Source organism: Metarhizium brunneum, chromosome 1 (genome assembly GCF_013426205.1).
Source record: "Metarhizium brunneum chromosome 1, complete sequence".
In the NCBI taxonomy this organism is placed as follows: domain Eukaryota; kingdom Fungi; phylum Ascomycota; class Sordariomycetes; order Hypocreales; family Clavicipitaceae; genus Metarhizium; species Metarhizium brunneum.
This window is the reverse complement of record NC_089422.1, coordinates 4,025,657-4,040,535: the sequence shown is the minus strand read 5'-3', so window position 1 is coordinate 4,040,535 and position 14,879 is coordinate 4,025,657. Positions and strand designations below refer to the sequence as shown.

The 14,879-nt window shown below is 52.6% G+C and overlaps 4 protein-coding genes across 4 annotated transcripts; 2 read left to right on the top strand and 2 right to left on the bottom strand.

Moving 5' to 3' along the window:
* Nucleotides 1–296: 296 nt before the first annotated feature.
* On the top strand, nt 297–3,992 carry G6M90_00g012170 (uncharacterized protein; the record flags this gene model as incomplete). Its single annotated transcript, XM_014693819.1, has 3 exons — nt 297–2,707; nt 2,762–3,450; nt 3,520–3,992. The coding sequence occupies 3 exons, from the start codon at nt 297–299 to the stop codon at nt 3,990–3,992; spliced, it is 3,573 nt and encodes a 1,190-aa protein (XP_014549305.1).
* Nucleotides 3,993–4,423: 431 nt separating this feature from the next.
* On the bottom strand, nt 4,424–5,335 carry pmm1 (Phosphomannomutase; the record flags this gene model as incomplete). The annotated part of the gene is made up of 2 exons (XM_014693820.1): nt 4,424–5,137; nt 5,234–5,335. 2 exons carry the CDS (start codon nt 5,333–5,335, stop codon nt 4,424–4,426), a joined length of 816 nt encoding a protein of 271 aa, XP_014549306.1.
* A 1,025-nt stretch (nt 5,336–6,360) lies between these two features.
* On the bottom strand, nt 6,361–9,715 carry G6M90_00g012150 (uncharacterized protein; the record flags this gene model as incomplete). The annotated part of the gene is made up of 2 exons (XM_014693821.2): nt 6,361–6,688; nt 6,762–9,715. The coding sequence occupies 2 exons, from the start codon at nt 9,713–9,715 to the stop codon at nt 6,361–6,363; spliced, it is 3,282 nt and encodes a 1,093-aa protein (XP_014549307.2).
* A 1,738-nt stretch (nt 9,716–11,453) lies between these two features.
* Nucleotides 11,454–13,969, top strand: cnd2 (Condensin complex subunit 2; the record flags this gene model as incomplete). The annotated part of the gene is made up of 3 exons (XM_014693822.1): nt 11,454–12,002; nt 12,056–13,615; nt 13,688–13,969. The coding sequence occupies 3 exons, from the start codon at nt 11,454–11,456 to the stop codon at nt 13,967–13,969; spliced, it is 2,391 nt and encodes a 796-aa protein (XP_014549308.1).
* Nucleotides 13,970–14,879: the final 910 nt, after the last annotated feature.

Here is a 14,879-nt window from a genome sequence, read left to right as displayed (position 1 = left end):
CTCTGATCTGGTTGGAGAAACAACCCCGCCCCCGAGTCATCAGCTCAGTTGGTCTAGTCTTATTGACAGCTCCCAAACATCCGATAGCTAGGGCTGACGGCTCGACAATCTTGAAGACGACGATATTCTTCTTCCCTGCGGTTGCAACCCAAGGCCCACACGGACGGCCGCGTCAGTAGACGTTCGGATTGTTTGAAATAGTTGGGCGTTGCTCGTGCCGCCAGCTCATTACGCCGTTGGCCATCCGAGAGGCACACACTTTGTCGTGAGGCGTCTCGCCCACGTCATACTACAGGATGGAGAGAAGTCGTGGGATACCCGACCAGGAGCTGTTCCTGAGCAAACCGGCCCCAGAGGACTGTGACAGCCCTACTGTCGAGCCTTTGCGCATTTTCAAACCAAAGAGCCCTGAGCCCGCCGGCCGCACCTCAGCTTCTCCCGCGAATAAACCCCCCTTCCCTCTGCCACCTGGCGCATCAAGCTCTGCCGCACCGCTTCCCTTCCCAGATGACGACGAGGTGCGCAGACCGACCGCGCCAAGGCCTTATGGTTCGGCTTACAACGACACCACGCCTCGTCTGGACACGAGTTCCGTCGAAAAGAGGCCTGGCCTAGCTGAGAGGCGAGGCGCTTCACCCAAGGTCATTCATTCACCGACAACTCCCGAGGCAGATCAGGGACTGTTTGCGCAGCCTTTGAAGGACCAGCCTCGCCCAAACCCGGCTGCTACAAACTACCCGAGTTATCAAAAGACGTACTACCCGCCTCCCGGCGCCGCTACTGCTACTACTACGACAACGACAACGGCTAGCTCCTCGTCTACCCAAGCTCCCAATGGAGACCAGGGCGTAAATCGCTTCTCATCTACAGCTTCAAACTCCACCACTCGAGCTAGCCGGGGCTCACCACCGCCACCCGAGACTCCTGTTGTTGAACCTGGAACTATTCCCGGTGGTGGTATCGAGGCTCGATATGCTGCCTCTGGTATTTCCGGCACCGCGACGCTCACAAGCTTGCAGGCTCATCAAGCGCAGAGTGCTGCGGCATCTCAGAGGCTAGCACAATATGGAAATCAACCTCCCCCTCAGCGTCCCTGGACACCCACCGAGTCTCCTGATCAAGCGCCCTCGGGGCCCCCGACCGTATACCAGGGCTTAAATCCCATCTCCAGCCCCGAACCGCGACTGGGTGCCGCCTCAGCACCTCCTCAGCCAGCACAGGCACCGAATCCCAACCAATACCAACAAAATGCGCCCGTGCAGGTAAGCGTTTTGGAACAGGACTTCCAACGTCTAGGCACCAAGACGCCGCCTCCGGCATATTCTAGTGTAAATCCCAACGGAGGCTCAGCATACCCCAAGGAGAAGCAGCGACCTCAGCAAGCCGCTCCTCCTGGAGCTGCTACCGCCGCCGCCGCTGCTGCTGCCGCCACAACCACGAGACCCAACACCACTCCTCCTACAGCAACCGCTTCTACAACTCCTCCGACTAAACCGGTGGCATTGGCAGCCGGTGCAGGGGCTGCGGCGGCGACGGCAGCGGGAATGATTTCGCCAGCACTTCAACATCCCGGACATCCTGCCTTCGCCAACGACCCAAGACCCGAGCAAAATGGACAGTCGCTCCAGTCTCCTGCTCCTAGTATATCTCTTCAAACCCAGACGCCAGCTTCGCCTCCGCCAATGCCAGAAGGCTGGATTGCTCACTTGGATCAGAACTCTGGGCAGTACTACTATATTCACCTTGCAACACAGGCAACTCAATGGGAGTTCCCCAAAGGTCCTAATCCAATCTCACATGAACAGACGCCACTTTCGCCGACGGCTTCTACATACGGGAATCCATTAACATCACCCATGTTTGGCAAGCAATCCATGGCTTCGCCCATGTTTCCTCCACACACGCCAGGTTATGCTGAGAGCATCATGAGCGTCGCTTCCCAGACTCCTACTGCTGTTGGGTTTTCCGGCCCGCCACCTGGCTCAGGAGTGGAAATGTACAGGATTCAACCCACCAATGGTGTCTATTTCGGTCCCTATTTGCGATATGTCAACATGGACATTGAGAATGGAGTGTGGCGTGGTAGCATTCTCATCGTCACAGATGCTCATCAGCCACCAACCATTCATATCCATCTGAGCGTAGATCTCTCGCCAAACCCGAAACAACTTGAACCACGTAACATCTATACTCACCAGCGATGGACATTTTACAAGTATGACATTGATTTGCAAATGAGTGAATCTGGTACAGAACGGTGGACTTATGCTGTGACTTCTCACCTGGGCTGTACACGATACGAGTTCGTCGTTGCAGGTCGATACGAAACTGGCTGGCGCTTCATTGCCCACTCTGGAAATGACTTCGCATCTGGGACTTCCCAGAATGAAAGGGCGCGCCTCGGCGGTGTTGGTTTCATGTGGAAAGATGTTTTGCAGAAGAATGTAGACTGCGGTGGCTTTCATGTCCAACTCGGGCTTGGTGATCAGATCTACGGCGATAGATTATGGAGAGAGGTTCCGCTACTAAAGCAGTGGTTGGCAATGAGCGGCAGGGACAACAAGAAAAATGTACAATGGACCGCTCGGCACGAGGAGGATGTTGCCCATGCATATTTCCACTTCTATACAAGCCACTTTGACCAACCATTTATGAGGGAGGCGTTCGCTCAGATCCCACACGTTCTGCAAATCAATGACCACGACATGTAAGTAAAGCCCAAAATATGGGTGATGCGAGCATTTGACCTAACAAGATTCAGCTTCGATGGATATGGCTCATATCCCGACTACATGCAGTCCTCGCCCATATTTAAGAACATTGGGCGCATCGCGACGGAAATGTACCTCCTATTTCAGCACCACACGACTACAGAGATGATGCGAAACATCAGAACAGATAACGACATCTTCACAATTACCGGCACTGGCTGGCATTTTGTCAAGTATCTTGGTCCGGCAATGGCGGTTGTCGGACCAGATTGTCGATCCGAACGGACACAGGCTCGTGTCATGGCCGGCCCAACCTACCAAGGGATATTCCCCAAAGTTGCAACCCTGCCTCCAAGCGTTCAGCATGTGGTATGGATGGTTTCGGTGCCTATTGTCTACCCGAGATTGGACGCTGTGGAGAGTTTAGCCAATACAGTTGCAGCTGGTAAAAAGGCTGTAAACACTACATACAACATTCTTGGAAAAGTCACCAGCTCCGTCGCCGGCGTTGTTGGTGGTAAGGAAGTTGTGTCTCAGGGCTTCTCGCAGGTCAAAAAGGCAGTCGGCAAGACGGGCCTCATGGGCAACGTCTTGAACCAGTTTGGTGAACTGGACATTCAAGAGGTGTTGAAGGACTTGTGGACTCATGACACCAAAGACTTGGAGCGAACCTACTTTATCCGCACTCTGCAGAGCATCGCCCAGCAAAAGGGCATCCGAATGACCTTTTTGTCAGGTGGTAAGTTTTTTTTACTCTTGTCCATGACAATCAACACCCGATAGTTGAGGCCAGACTAACAGAAAGCAGATGTCGCGGCTTCAGGCGCAGGCCTCGTCCACGATCCCACTCACCCCGGTGATCACAAGACCATGTACCAGATCATCTCGTCTCCCATCGTCTCGGCACCACAGGGCGGCTATATCCTAAAGCTTCTGCACAACCAAAAGACGCTCTACGTTCCAAAGAATGGACAGAAATCCACGCACGAAGTGTCGGATACCAAAGAAGACATGATGGAAATCTTTCACACGGACGCTAGCGGTGCCAGTCGCGAGTTGAAGAAGTTGATGGGTCGCAGGAACTACGTCACCTTCCTGGCATATGACCAAGAAGCGGTCAATCAAGTCCCATTTAGTCCTAACCCCAGTATCAGCAGCAGCCAGCAGGGCTTGTCGAAACTCAGTCTAGCCGTGGACTTTGTTGTCCAGGGCGATGGGGCGTACACTGCAACTACCAAGTACGGACCAGTGATTATTCCCCATCTTGAGTATGGGAGGTAATATATGTCTTTGGCAATAGAAAGTGAGGATACGATGTGATGGGAGTAAACTTTGACGATTTCACATACATCTCTTGTCTCTCATGGTACTTTTTAAGGGGAGGAGGGGGGGTTATTGGATATTTGACATTCTTTTGTTTTGCCAGCATGGCGTCATTTAGCGTTGAATTTGCTAGACTGAATTTTTTTGTTTTTTTGTTTTTTTGTCGAGCTTGCAGTACTACTATGTCGTATATCAAGTAAAGTAGGCAGGCAGTAATTTTCTTCACCCCCTATTTTCACACTGATCTCGGCTGTAACCGAAATTGAAACCCTGCCCACTTTTGAAGTCCCGTGCTAGTATCTGGGCACGTATAGACTGCCAGATGGTTCTCCCCCTCCCCCCTGTGTTTTGCGTTTCCGTCATATCCTCGCGGCGACCCCCGAGCGTGTCTAGAGTCCAAAAGTCTCCTTCAAAATGCGGATAGTGTCCTCGGGGGACTTGACGGCATGGCCAATAGTCCTGGGGTCAGAGTAAATCTCCCAGTCGTTGCCGCCCTCAAACGCCTTGTCGCCAAAGAAGTGGATATTCTTGTACGCGACGCCGCCGGGCTTCTGGGCCTCGGCCTCGAGGTGCTTGAGGCAGTACGTCTTGTCCCAGCCGGCGGGGAAGACGTCGAAGGAGATCTGCCCGCCGATGGAGTAGGTCAGGTCGAGGTCGGGGAACTTTTCCTTCAGGGCCCGGACAAAGGCCCTCCTCACGCCGGCGCCCTTGTCAAAGGCCTCGAAGTCGTTCCTCTCCTGGGTGGTGGCGTTCCTCCCGACGGGGGACACGTTGATCATGCCGTTGCGGAACTCGACAAAGGTGCCGCGCTTGACGGGGATGTCGAGGTCCGCCACGTGGTGCAGGATGAAGTTGACGAGCTGCTTGTACTTGTCCTCGCCGATCCACTTGATGAAGCTGTTGGACGGCAGCGCCTGGCCCAGCTTGTACGCCGTCAGGCCGTTCTCGGCGAAGCAGAAGTCGAAGAGCGTCGTGACGGGCACGTTGCCTGCCGGCTTGCCGATTTGCTCTTGCTGCTTGTTGAGGTCGGAGCCGCCGACGAAGCCGATGGCGCATTTCTGCCGGAGGGCGGCGAGCGTGGAGAGGATCTCGGGTGATGCGTCCTTTTTTCAGGGAAAAAAAAATGTACTCGTTTCAGCGTGCTGTGCGTAGATCATCTTTTGTTTTTCGGGGAGGGGGGAGCTTTAGGAGTCGCGTACCAGGCGGGCGGGCGTCAGGGTCCCGTCCACGTCAAACAGGCAGATTGTGTCCTTGAGCGGACGCTCCTCGAGGGGGGGGTAGCTGGGCTTTGTAGCGGCCATGGCTTTTGTGTTTTGGATTTGCTGGAAATCCTTCAATGGAGGCGGCGGAAAGATGGACGAGTCTCGGTGAGGGCGGTGTTGCGCTGCTCAGGGGATCTTGGACGTGGGGTCAAGAGGGGGAGGGGCAAAGCTGTCGAGAGCTAGTGAGGGGCGGGCGGTCAGGCAAAAAACAACATTGAACATTCAAGACGAGGGATGGAGAACCTACCACGTACTTGATTGTACTTGGGTCTGGTACGGAGTAGTTACAAGGAAAACCCGCCTCGCTGGATGCACACTGCACACTTGAGGTCAATTGGCTCGAGTTTGGCGGCATTTTTCTAAAGTCATCTTGCCCTTTTATAATTCCCCTTGATCAAGCCAGCTGTTCTTTTCTCCTCTTCGTAGCCTAATGGCCGATAGCGTCAAGCCCTGAGGACAGTTTCCATGAAAGTTGCACTAATTTCCGTCCCTGGCGACTGCGCCACCAACTGTCGTTTCCTTATTCTCATAGGCTGCATGCATCTCACGGAATGATTGACGTGTTTCAAACTTTATTCCGCAGATATGACTGTTCTCTAAATTGCCAAGGACCAGCCAGACACGTTTTCGTTTGCGACCGTGGGATCAACGAAGCCGATCGTTAGGTGGGGCTCTGGTGGCACATGACAAACGACCCTGGTTGGTCCGTGGTGAGTCTGTGACTCGGTTGCTCCCGAACTCAGGCACGGATCAGCAGGACGTCGTGGCTCGTGAGTCGTGAGGCAACATTAGGACAAGCTGTGCTGTGTTTTCCTACCTAAGTATGCTGTTTGTACGGCTTCAAATAACCAATGTCAATATATAGTATACGCCGAATGTATGCTGCCGTTGATGTTTCCCATCAGCTGTCCAGGAGCCCCAGATTTTCGTGTCGATACAATCGTTCATGCTACAAGGTCCATAGGGAACCGAGAATAGAATAGAAGAAGAAAAAACACGACGGGAGAATTGAAAACACGTTCAACGCCAATGCAATTAGGGCCCCGCATCCCGCCACCTGAAATTCATGATTCCTGCCACACCCCCGTTACTTCCACCACGACATTGGCAATTGTGCTCAATGTCCAGAGCGCAATCAATCCACACCCGATCTTGCGGCTCAGTATCCATTTATTCAATGGCACGATGATTAATAGTAGCACCAGTGTTATGAGAAGCGTGACGGACGAGATCATGAGCGTCGGTCCTACTTTCACGCTGTAAGGGCCGTATTGGATGGGTCGCTCCGGGTGCTTGGCGTGTTTCTTGTTGGCGTTTTGGACCATCATGAGAACACCGCCGATACCAATACCAAGCAATATGTTGAGCATTGGCCCTCCGAAGCATGCAGACCTGGGGGGCGTCGTGTCAGTGAGTGCTAAACAGCCTGCAATATCGTCTTGACCGTCAGTTGAGTGCAACTTACAATGCCATCACGGGATAGCCCAATCGCGCCACCGTGATATCAGCAACTAAATCACCCACACTGTTGCCAGCCGCAAAAATGGTCAGGCCAAGCAGCGCCTCTGAGATATTCAAAACGACGCCAAATGTCTTCAAAACCCCAACCACCTCCCCAGCAATTGTTGAGATCCATGCAATGCTAATAATGAACCCAAGGAAACAGAGAAGGAAGTGATATTTCGGCCGCTTATGATCCGACGTGAACAGAAAGAGGAACGCCAAAAGGATAAGTGACCCGAGGAGAGTGTACAAGATCATCTTCACAAGCACTTTCCCCGGGTTCGAAAAATCTTCCGCCATATTCGCCCATAGTATCATCACGGCAAAGAGCGGTCCAGTAACAAATTGCACACACACGAGCCACCGGTTCCATGTCGACAGCTCGTCATTTGCGTTGCTAACAGACGGCATGTCGGACAGTGGCTTTGCTACCGTCTGACCATTCGTTGCTTCCACTTCCGGAGTAACCACGGTGTCTTCGTTTTCGAGAGTGACGACCAATCGCGGTGAGCGATCTTCGACAGTTGCGAGGCTGTTCCTACGGCTGCGACTTAGCGAATGCCTTCGGTATCGCTCCCATTCGCCTTCCGGTTCAATAAGCTGCGGTTCCATAGGAGAAGACTGCGTCTCATGGCCCAGTTCCCGCCTACCAGAACTCTCCATAACAGTTAGGTCATCCACCGAGCTTTCGTTTGTCTCGGACTCCACAACTGGTAGCGTAATTACAAGCAAAAAGATGCTTGGTACCGATATGGTGCTCAAGAACTTGTCCCAGATAGTCTTCTCACCCCAGGCCTGCAAGGTCGGAAAGAGGGTGGCTAGAACAACGTCGGGTGGTGGCAGAAGCGCATATGGCCACCAGTGTATCGGTCGTCGGCGTACTATAATAGACCCTGACATGTCTGGAAAGTGACCATCTCGGTGCGGCGCTACAGGCGGCGGTAACATAAACTCCGTCCTCTCTAGGTGTTGGCTTGGTGTCATAGCCGAGGGTGAATCTGCATAGCGGGGGAAAGGAGATGATGGCGAAGATTCGTCGCTATAGCTGCTGCGTCTGCTAGGTATAATCAAACGCAAACCACTGGGTTGCTTGCTATGCCCATGGGCGCCTGAACTCGGCCTTCCAGTTTCGATAGCGCCGGAAGGTCCAACAGGAGGTGGCGCCAAGTTCCCACCAACGACATATGCTGTCGAAGGAGTCGCGCCGTGAGCCGGAGTGGCATGTCCAGGGCTCAGGTTCGCGCTCGATTCGCTAGAAGTCTCTTCATCCTCTGAAATAGGAAGAGGGGCAGACAGTGGTGCTCTCGCACCATATGAGAAAGCTCTCTCACGACTGGAAACCCCGGGTGTTGACGCAGTTTCCCAAAGCCCCGAATCCGGTACCACACTGGTTGTGCCCCTCCTATCCCGCCCTGTTGGATGATCTGAATAAGTCCGTCCAGGAATATCTGAGAGCTGAAGGTTACTCTCTCGCTGTAGCTGGGCCAAAGCCGATCGAAATTCCAAGGCGCCAACCAAACTTGGACGGATTGGGGTCAAGTTGATTGACTTTGTTCTCCCTGTTCGCAAAACTCGCATGCTCCTTGACACCTCAGCAGCCACCATTCTCTCGTGGTCCTCATCGCTGCCATCGTCAAGGGATCCGCCCCGGTCACTGTCTTGGTCTCGGTTTTCAATGTCGATCCTTGGAGCTCGCTCCAGGGCCGAAATATCGGCCCTCGCCGAACCGCTGCGAGAATCATCCCCAACGTCGTCCTGGGGGTTTTCCGGCTCATCGCGATAGGGCTCACCAAAAAGTTCATCTCCAGCATGTCCCGGTATGCTGTAGTAATGGCTGCGTGCCTCGCCTTCACGGCGCAACCGCCGCTTCCTCCTGGTCGAGTACCAATGCCAACCTACCACGGAGACGACGTAGACGGCGTAGTAGCCCACCATGGCCCAGCATTCCCAAAAACGCAGCTGACCATCCGCTAGAAAAGCCATTGAAAATGCCACCGCCACGATGAAGAAGCCGATATCTCTTACATATGTTTTTCTGTCCACACGAAATTCGCGCACAAGGGCCATGGAACCAGCAACGACGCCAGTAATAAAGCAGGCCGCGCCGAGGAGCTCACCGACGGCCATGCTAGGACTATTGGAGCTCATGGCGGCAAATGTGCTGAACACGTCAGGGGAGCCATTGCCAAAAGCGAGAAAAGTGACACCCGCGAGGCTTTCGCTGAGCCCAAGAATGGCCGCAATGGTGCTCAAATTGATGCTGAAGAAGTCGCTGGCGGCAATCCCAATGGTGGTAAACAGTAGTCCAAGCCAGATAACGAGTAGAGTGAATCCAATGGGTTTTATGCCATTAAAAGCACAAAAGTACCACTCGAGATATGGCAATAGGCCGGCATCCTCATCCAGACAATATTTCCTCACGAAAGCACACTGATCCGCGGCAGAGTGTACGTCGCCGCACTCGGGTTCCTTGGCCCGTTGAAACAGAGCGGCCTGGTGATCCCGTCGCAGTTCGGGCCTTGCATGGCGATGAGTCTGGAGCAGGACCGAGTATGCGGTCAACGCACTTAGAACAACAACGGTGGCGATGAAAGGACGGGAGCGCAGTCGGCTCCCTCTGGCTTCGGTTGGCTGCATTTTAGAATCGTCTTCATATCGCTGGGCCTGTCCTGTGTCCTCGATGCAGCGGCTCAAGTCGTCAGTTGGGCGCAAAAAAGAGACAAAGACAGGTGAAGAGAGGAAGATCAGGTCTACAGAGACATTGGCAATGAATGACGACCTCAAATGAGAAGATCCGGGAACTTGGTGCGCTATTCTATGCAAACGCGGTGCCGTCAAGGCAGGGAGTTGGGATGCAATTGGCCCCCGACTGCCAGGTCTGGGAGGCAACCCGGATTTAATCGCAGCTGGTGGCATGATTGGATGGCCACTTGACCTCTCCACTCCAGCAGCCGAGCCGACGAGTCCACCATGCACAATACTCTATCTACATTCGGATAAAGTTTCCAGGTGTCGGGGTCTTTCTCACCACTCGCTCACCACCACCTCCACCACCACCTTCTCCTTCTCTTTCTCCTCCGACCTCCGACCTGCTGCCTCGGCGGCCCTTGTGCTACGCCGCTTTTGTCAGCTGGTCCCCAATGCCAGCCCGAGCTGCCGCCACTGTTACGACGCCTTTCGCCTTCTGCAACAAGATGACCACAGGGAGACAGACATGTGGTCAACCGCGCCATCGGATTGGGGGGAGACAATCAAGAAACCTTCAGCAACAAGCGACACCAGACAAATGAACCCACTGCAGCACCGAGTAATAAATATCATGTCTTCTACTCCGTAGGCCCTCGAGTACTCCGTAATAGAGGAGAACTGAACAGCTTTTACAAAACCGTTGTCCACTACGTAACCCCGGGCTGAGGATGGGGCAACAGCTCTTCAAAAGTGTCCACTCTCTGTCTAAACCGAAGCCACAGAACTTGGTAAACCGTCGCCGGTGCTTGGACCAACGTTGAACGAAAATAGTTTAGTGACAGCCTCTGTCAGGGAATATGTCGACGCAAGCTTGGAAATCCTGGCATCAATCACACAGGACACACAAACTGACACATTGCTCAAACCAGCCATCCACCATCATTCGCTCTCTTCTTGTCATGTTCTTCATGGACGAATTGGCCAAACCCGAACCAACGGATGAACCCGGGTGTCTCAAGACAAACCTCTATGTATCTGCTACTCCCGACACTGATTGATTGCCACACGACAGGGCCCGTTGGCCCTCATGGCTACCTACTTTGCCGAATAACTATTAGTAGTACTAAATGGATAGACGAACGATGTCCACGCTAAGTTTTATGGAGTACGTACATGTTGAGGTAGGGATAGTTATGTTCATTCATATGGAGTACTCCATCAATAGTGTAATGGTCTCCGCTGCATGTTAGGCCATCTCTGCTTGGCATGTGAGGGTTTGTATGCTAGTACATGTACATACAAGCGAGCATTCACCACCACGCCCGGTCTCCTAGCTCGCCTTGTCCTCTGTACCTGCATAAAGTACATATGAACGCAAAGGGGCCTTTGCCGCGTCCCCTCAGCAATCCGTACAACGCAAAGTCTACCCCGTAGCAGCACTGAAACCTCCCGCGCAACGGACCTGATGCACCATGACCTGGTCGTATCACGTGCCAGGCGTTCAACCACAGTGGGTCTTTCACACAACCGTTCCACGAATGACCGCCTAGATCCACAGATCAAAACACAGGAAAACGGGCATCCTTGTGTCCTGCCAGCCGATTAGGCATTTTGTTTACTTTGGTGCAGCTGCACGAACCAGGACGCGACACCAGTCATAATCAAACGCACCTCTGCATTTCACTGCACAACAACACCAGGAAATGCCTCGGGTTGCCCAAGTCCCACGCGCCAGAGGCGTCAAACCGACGACTGCATCTGATTCCTTGTCAGCATCCCCTTTCAAATCTCCTGTAAAGTACGCTCTTTCCGTCTCTCGTCGTCGAAGCTCCAGATACCACCCCCTCATCACAGAACCGCGGTGATACTACTTCGCGTTTGCGCATATGTTGGCAAGCCATGTTGTCTTACAAATGTGTTGGTTAGAATCCCTTTAAACGACGATGCGCATGAGCGAGGTCAGCGAATGCATTCAAGAAAAGCCCTACACGAAAAACAGATCAATGAGATCAAGGCAGCGGCGACGCCCCGGAAAGCCAGCTTGAGGCTGGATGATATCGAAAATGCGTCGCCAGGCTCGGCCCTCGGTACGCCTCGAGGGGGGCGGATAGGCGAAATCACTGAAGAAGTCATGGTAGGAGGTGTATCGGTGACGCCTATCAAGCGGGTTCCGATTCTCGCCAACTTCGAAGAATGGATGAAGATGGCAACAGATAACAAAATCAACGCAACCAACTCATGGAACTTCGCCTTAATCGACTACTTCCACGACATGTCTTTATTGAAGGAAGGTGATGGTGTCAATTTCCAAAAAGCCAGCTGCACTTTAGATGGGTGTGTCAAGATTTACACAAACCGAGTCGACAGTGTCGCTACCGAAACTGGCAAGCTGCTGAGCGGCCTGGCTGATAGCAGCAGCAAGAAGAAAGGGCGAGATGGCGAAGACGCAGAAGGGGACGAAAGCGAGGACGAGTTGGATGAGGACGGCAACCCTAAAAAGAAGTCCAAGAAGAAGGTAAAACATGCGGTCCTTCCTATTGGCCCGTTACTAATGCGTGCATCACTCAGACACAAAGATCATCAGAGGCTACGCTGGCTCCCTCATTCAGCGCGCTACAGCTGAAGAAGTTTGAGCTTGAATTTACTGTCGATCCTCTTTTCAAAAAGGCATCGGCGGATTTTGACGAGGGTGGTGCCAAGGGCTTGCTACTTAACCATCTAATGATCGACTCTCAAGGGCGGATTGTTTTCGATAGCAGTGACGATTCCGGCGATGTTGCCCCCATGGAGAAGAATGACGAAATGGAAGACGCAGACCCAGATACTGACGAAGCTGATATTACTGCGCAGCTCGAGGAGCGGTTAGGAGAAGAAAGTTCAAAGGAAGATGAGGAGCCAACGGTCGAAATTGATCTTGTATCTCTGGGCCAGAAGTTTTTGCCCAGTCTGAGCCAACTTGATGGGCTGGATGTGTGCCCGTCTCTCAAGAACTTTGATCTCGGAGATTCATCAGGCTCTATGGATATCCCTTTCTTGAGAGCCCCGGATGACTGGAGAGACCAGGACAAGAATCACGCGGCGGGAGATCATTCTGGCATGCTTATTGACGACGACGCTCCCATCGAATTCGACGATGACGACTTAGGCCTTGGCAGCTTCGACATTGGCGGCGATGTTGCGTTCGGCGAAGGTGGCGAGGCTTGGGCCCGTGATGCGGCCCTCGCACCGCAAATGAGAATATACGATGCAGAGATGGGCGACGATGGTGTGGACGGGGACGGTTTCGACGACAACGGCGAATACATCGTGTCCATGGTTAAGCCTCGAAATGCTGATAAGATGCATGAGGATATTCTTGGATTCTTCGATCAAGCTTTACAGAAGAACTGGAGCAGCGCGGAACATTGGCGAATACGTAAGATCAAGGACGCTAATAAGCCAGCCGGCGAGACAAAAAAACGCAAAGAGAAGGAGCCGTTTGAGATTGATTTTGCTTCACCGCTTGAGTCAACCATGGCAAACATAATCCATACACCAGCTTCTAGCAACTCAGTGATCAGTATGCCAAAGAAGGACTGGAAGTCGAAGTCGAGGAATCTGCTTCCTGATGACAAACATTTCAATTCCAAGTCACTTTTGAGTCTCTTCCTAAAACCGAAAGCCCGATTATCAGCCCGCCGAATTGTGGGTGGGTTTGGCCCACGGATGGGCTACGGGCAGGATCAGAAGGATGACAACCAACAGATTGAAATGGATGAGGCTTTCTGGGCAAAACAAAAGGGCCCCGAGGACACGGCACTCCCTGAAGGCGACTACGATGCCAACTTCTTCCAGGACGATGGCTTGCCTTTCCCAGGAGGTGATGACGCAGATGACGACGATCTTGAGTTTGCTGATGCTCGTGAGCACTTATCACCCGATGGGGATCCAGGCATGACGGAAGCTGGAGGTATCACTGCCATGTTAGGAGGAGAGACATTCACAAATGCGGCGTTTGGTCACACCCTCGTGACTTCGACAAGAAGGATAAGGCCAGAATACGTCAATTACGCGCGTAAAGCCACAAAGGTTGATGTACGGCGCCTGATGAAGGAAATCTGGAAAGGCATGGCCTTTGACCAGATCGACGTGAGTGCTCGCTCCTGGTAGCTGTTGGAAAAATGGAAAGTCGTCGGTTTCTTGGTACTAACGACCCTACAGATCCCGCCCGAGGAGAGAACGTCAATGACAGCTTCTTCTGAAGCAGAAGAGAAGCCGCTGCCTCCAGAAGACGACCCAACTCTCAACTTTACTGAGGTTATGAATGGCCTGAAATCAGTATACCCCAAGTCTGCCATGAATGACATATCAACTTCATACTGCTTTATCTCCCTGCTGCACTTGGCAAACGAAAAAGGTCTTGTGATTGATAAATCAGAAAACCTGGAAGAGCTGAAGATTCGGAAGGACTGGACAGCCAAGGTAAGCGAGGGTGGCGAGTAAAACGGTGTTTGGGGACGTGTCACCGGTAATTAATGAGGAAATGTGTATGAATTGGATGGGCAGGCACGGGTTCTTATATATATTGCAATTATTACGTGGATATAGTTTGCATCTTGGACTCTCGACACTGGTTACCAACGTGCGGTGATAAGTGCAGAGGGGTGTTCGTGGGATCAAGTTTAACGCCAGCGGGTAGCACAAGACTATTTTGCATACGATGGTAGAATATAGCGCACGAATTAGTCTTCAGGTGGTCTAGAAAAAGTTGATGAGAGCACCTGCTCGGTTCATATGTTAAACAGGCGACCAGGTGGATGTTGCAGAAGTCACCAGCTGTGGAAATGCAGCGGCCATAATGAGCAGTAAAAAATGAAGATGGGCAGAACGATTTGTTATGCTCTCTACTCCGTCTCCGACATAATAAATGCTTGGGCCAAACTACAAGAGCGTGTCGTAATCTCCCGTCACATCTTTCCGTCCCACTCCCAGCCGCGCGACAGGCGACGTAATCAATCCCACACCTCGCCGGCAGCCCATGTCGTGTTCGAAAAACATGGGAATCTGTCAAAATCCCATGTTGAAATCCAGGGTCATTGTGTGTCATGGCAGGAACCCCCCACCTTTGGAGTAAAGTCTCCGGCTCTTGAGGCCCCCCTGGCCTGTGATTGGCCATATCTCCCTCTTTTCTGCACTAAGCCCTGCCCTCTAGCTGTGGATGGGTGGGTTATTATTGTTCAAAGACCCTTGGCATTCAAGCTTCTTCATTATCAGGAGCATTGCGTCGCTTGGGCCGAGCTTCTGGGTTGAAATCTGCTTCTTCTCTTTCACGTCATTCTGCGTTACCTGTGCAGCTTCGTCTTTGTCAAAGCCCATTCCATCCCTTCCATCACCATGGGCTTTTACAAGTCAT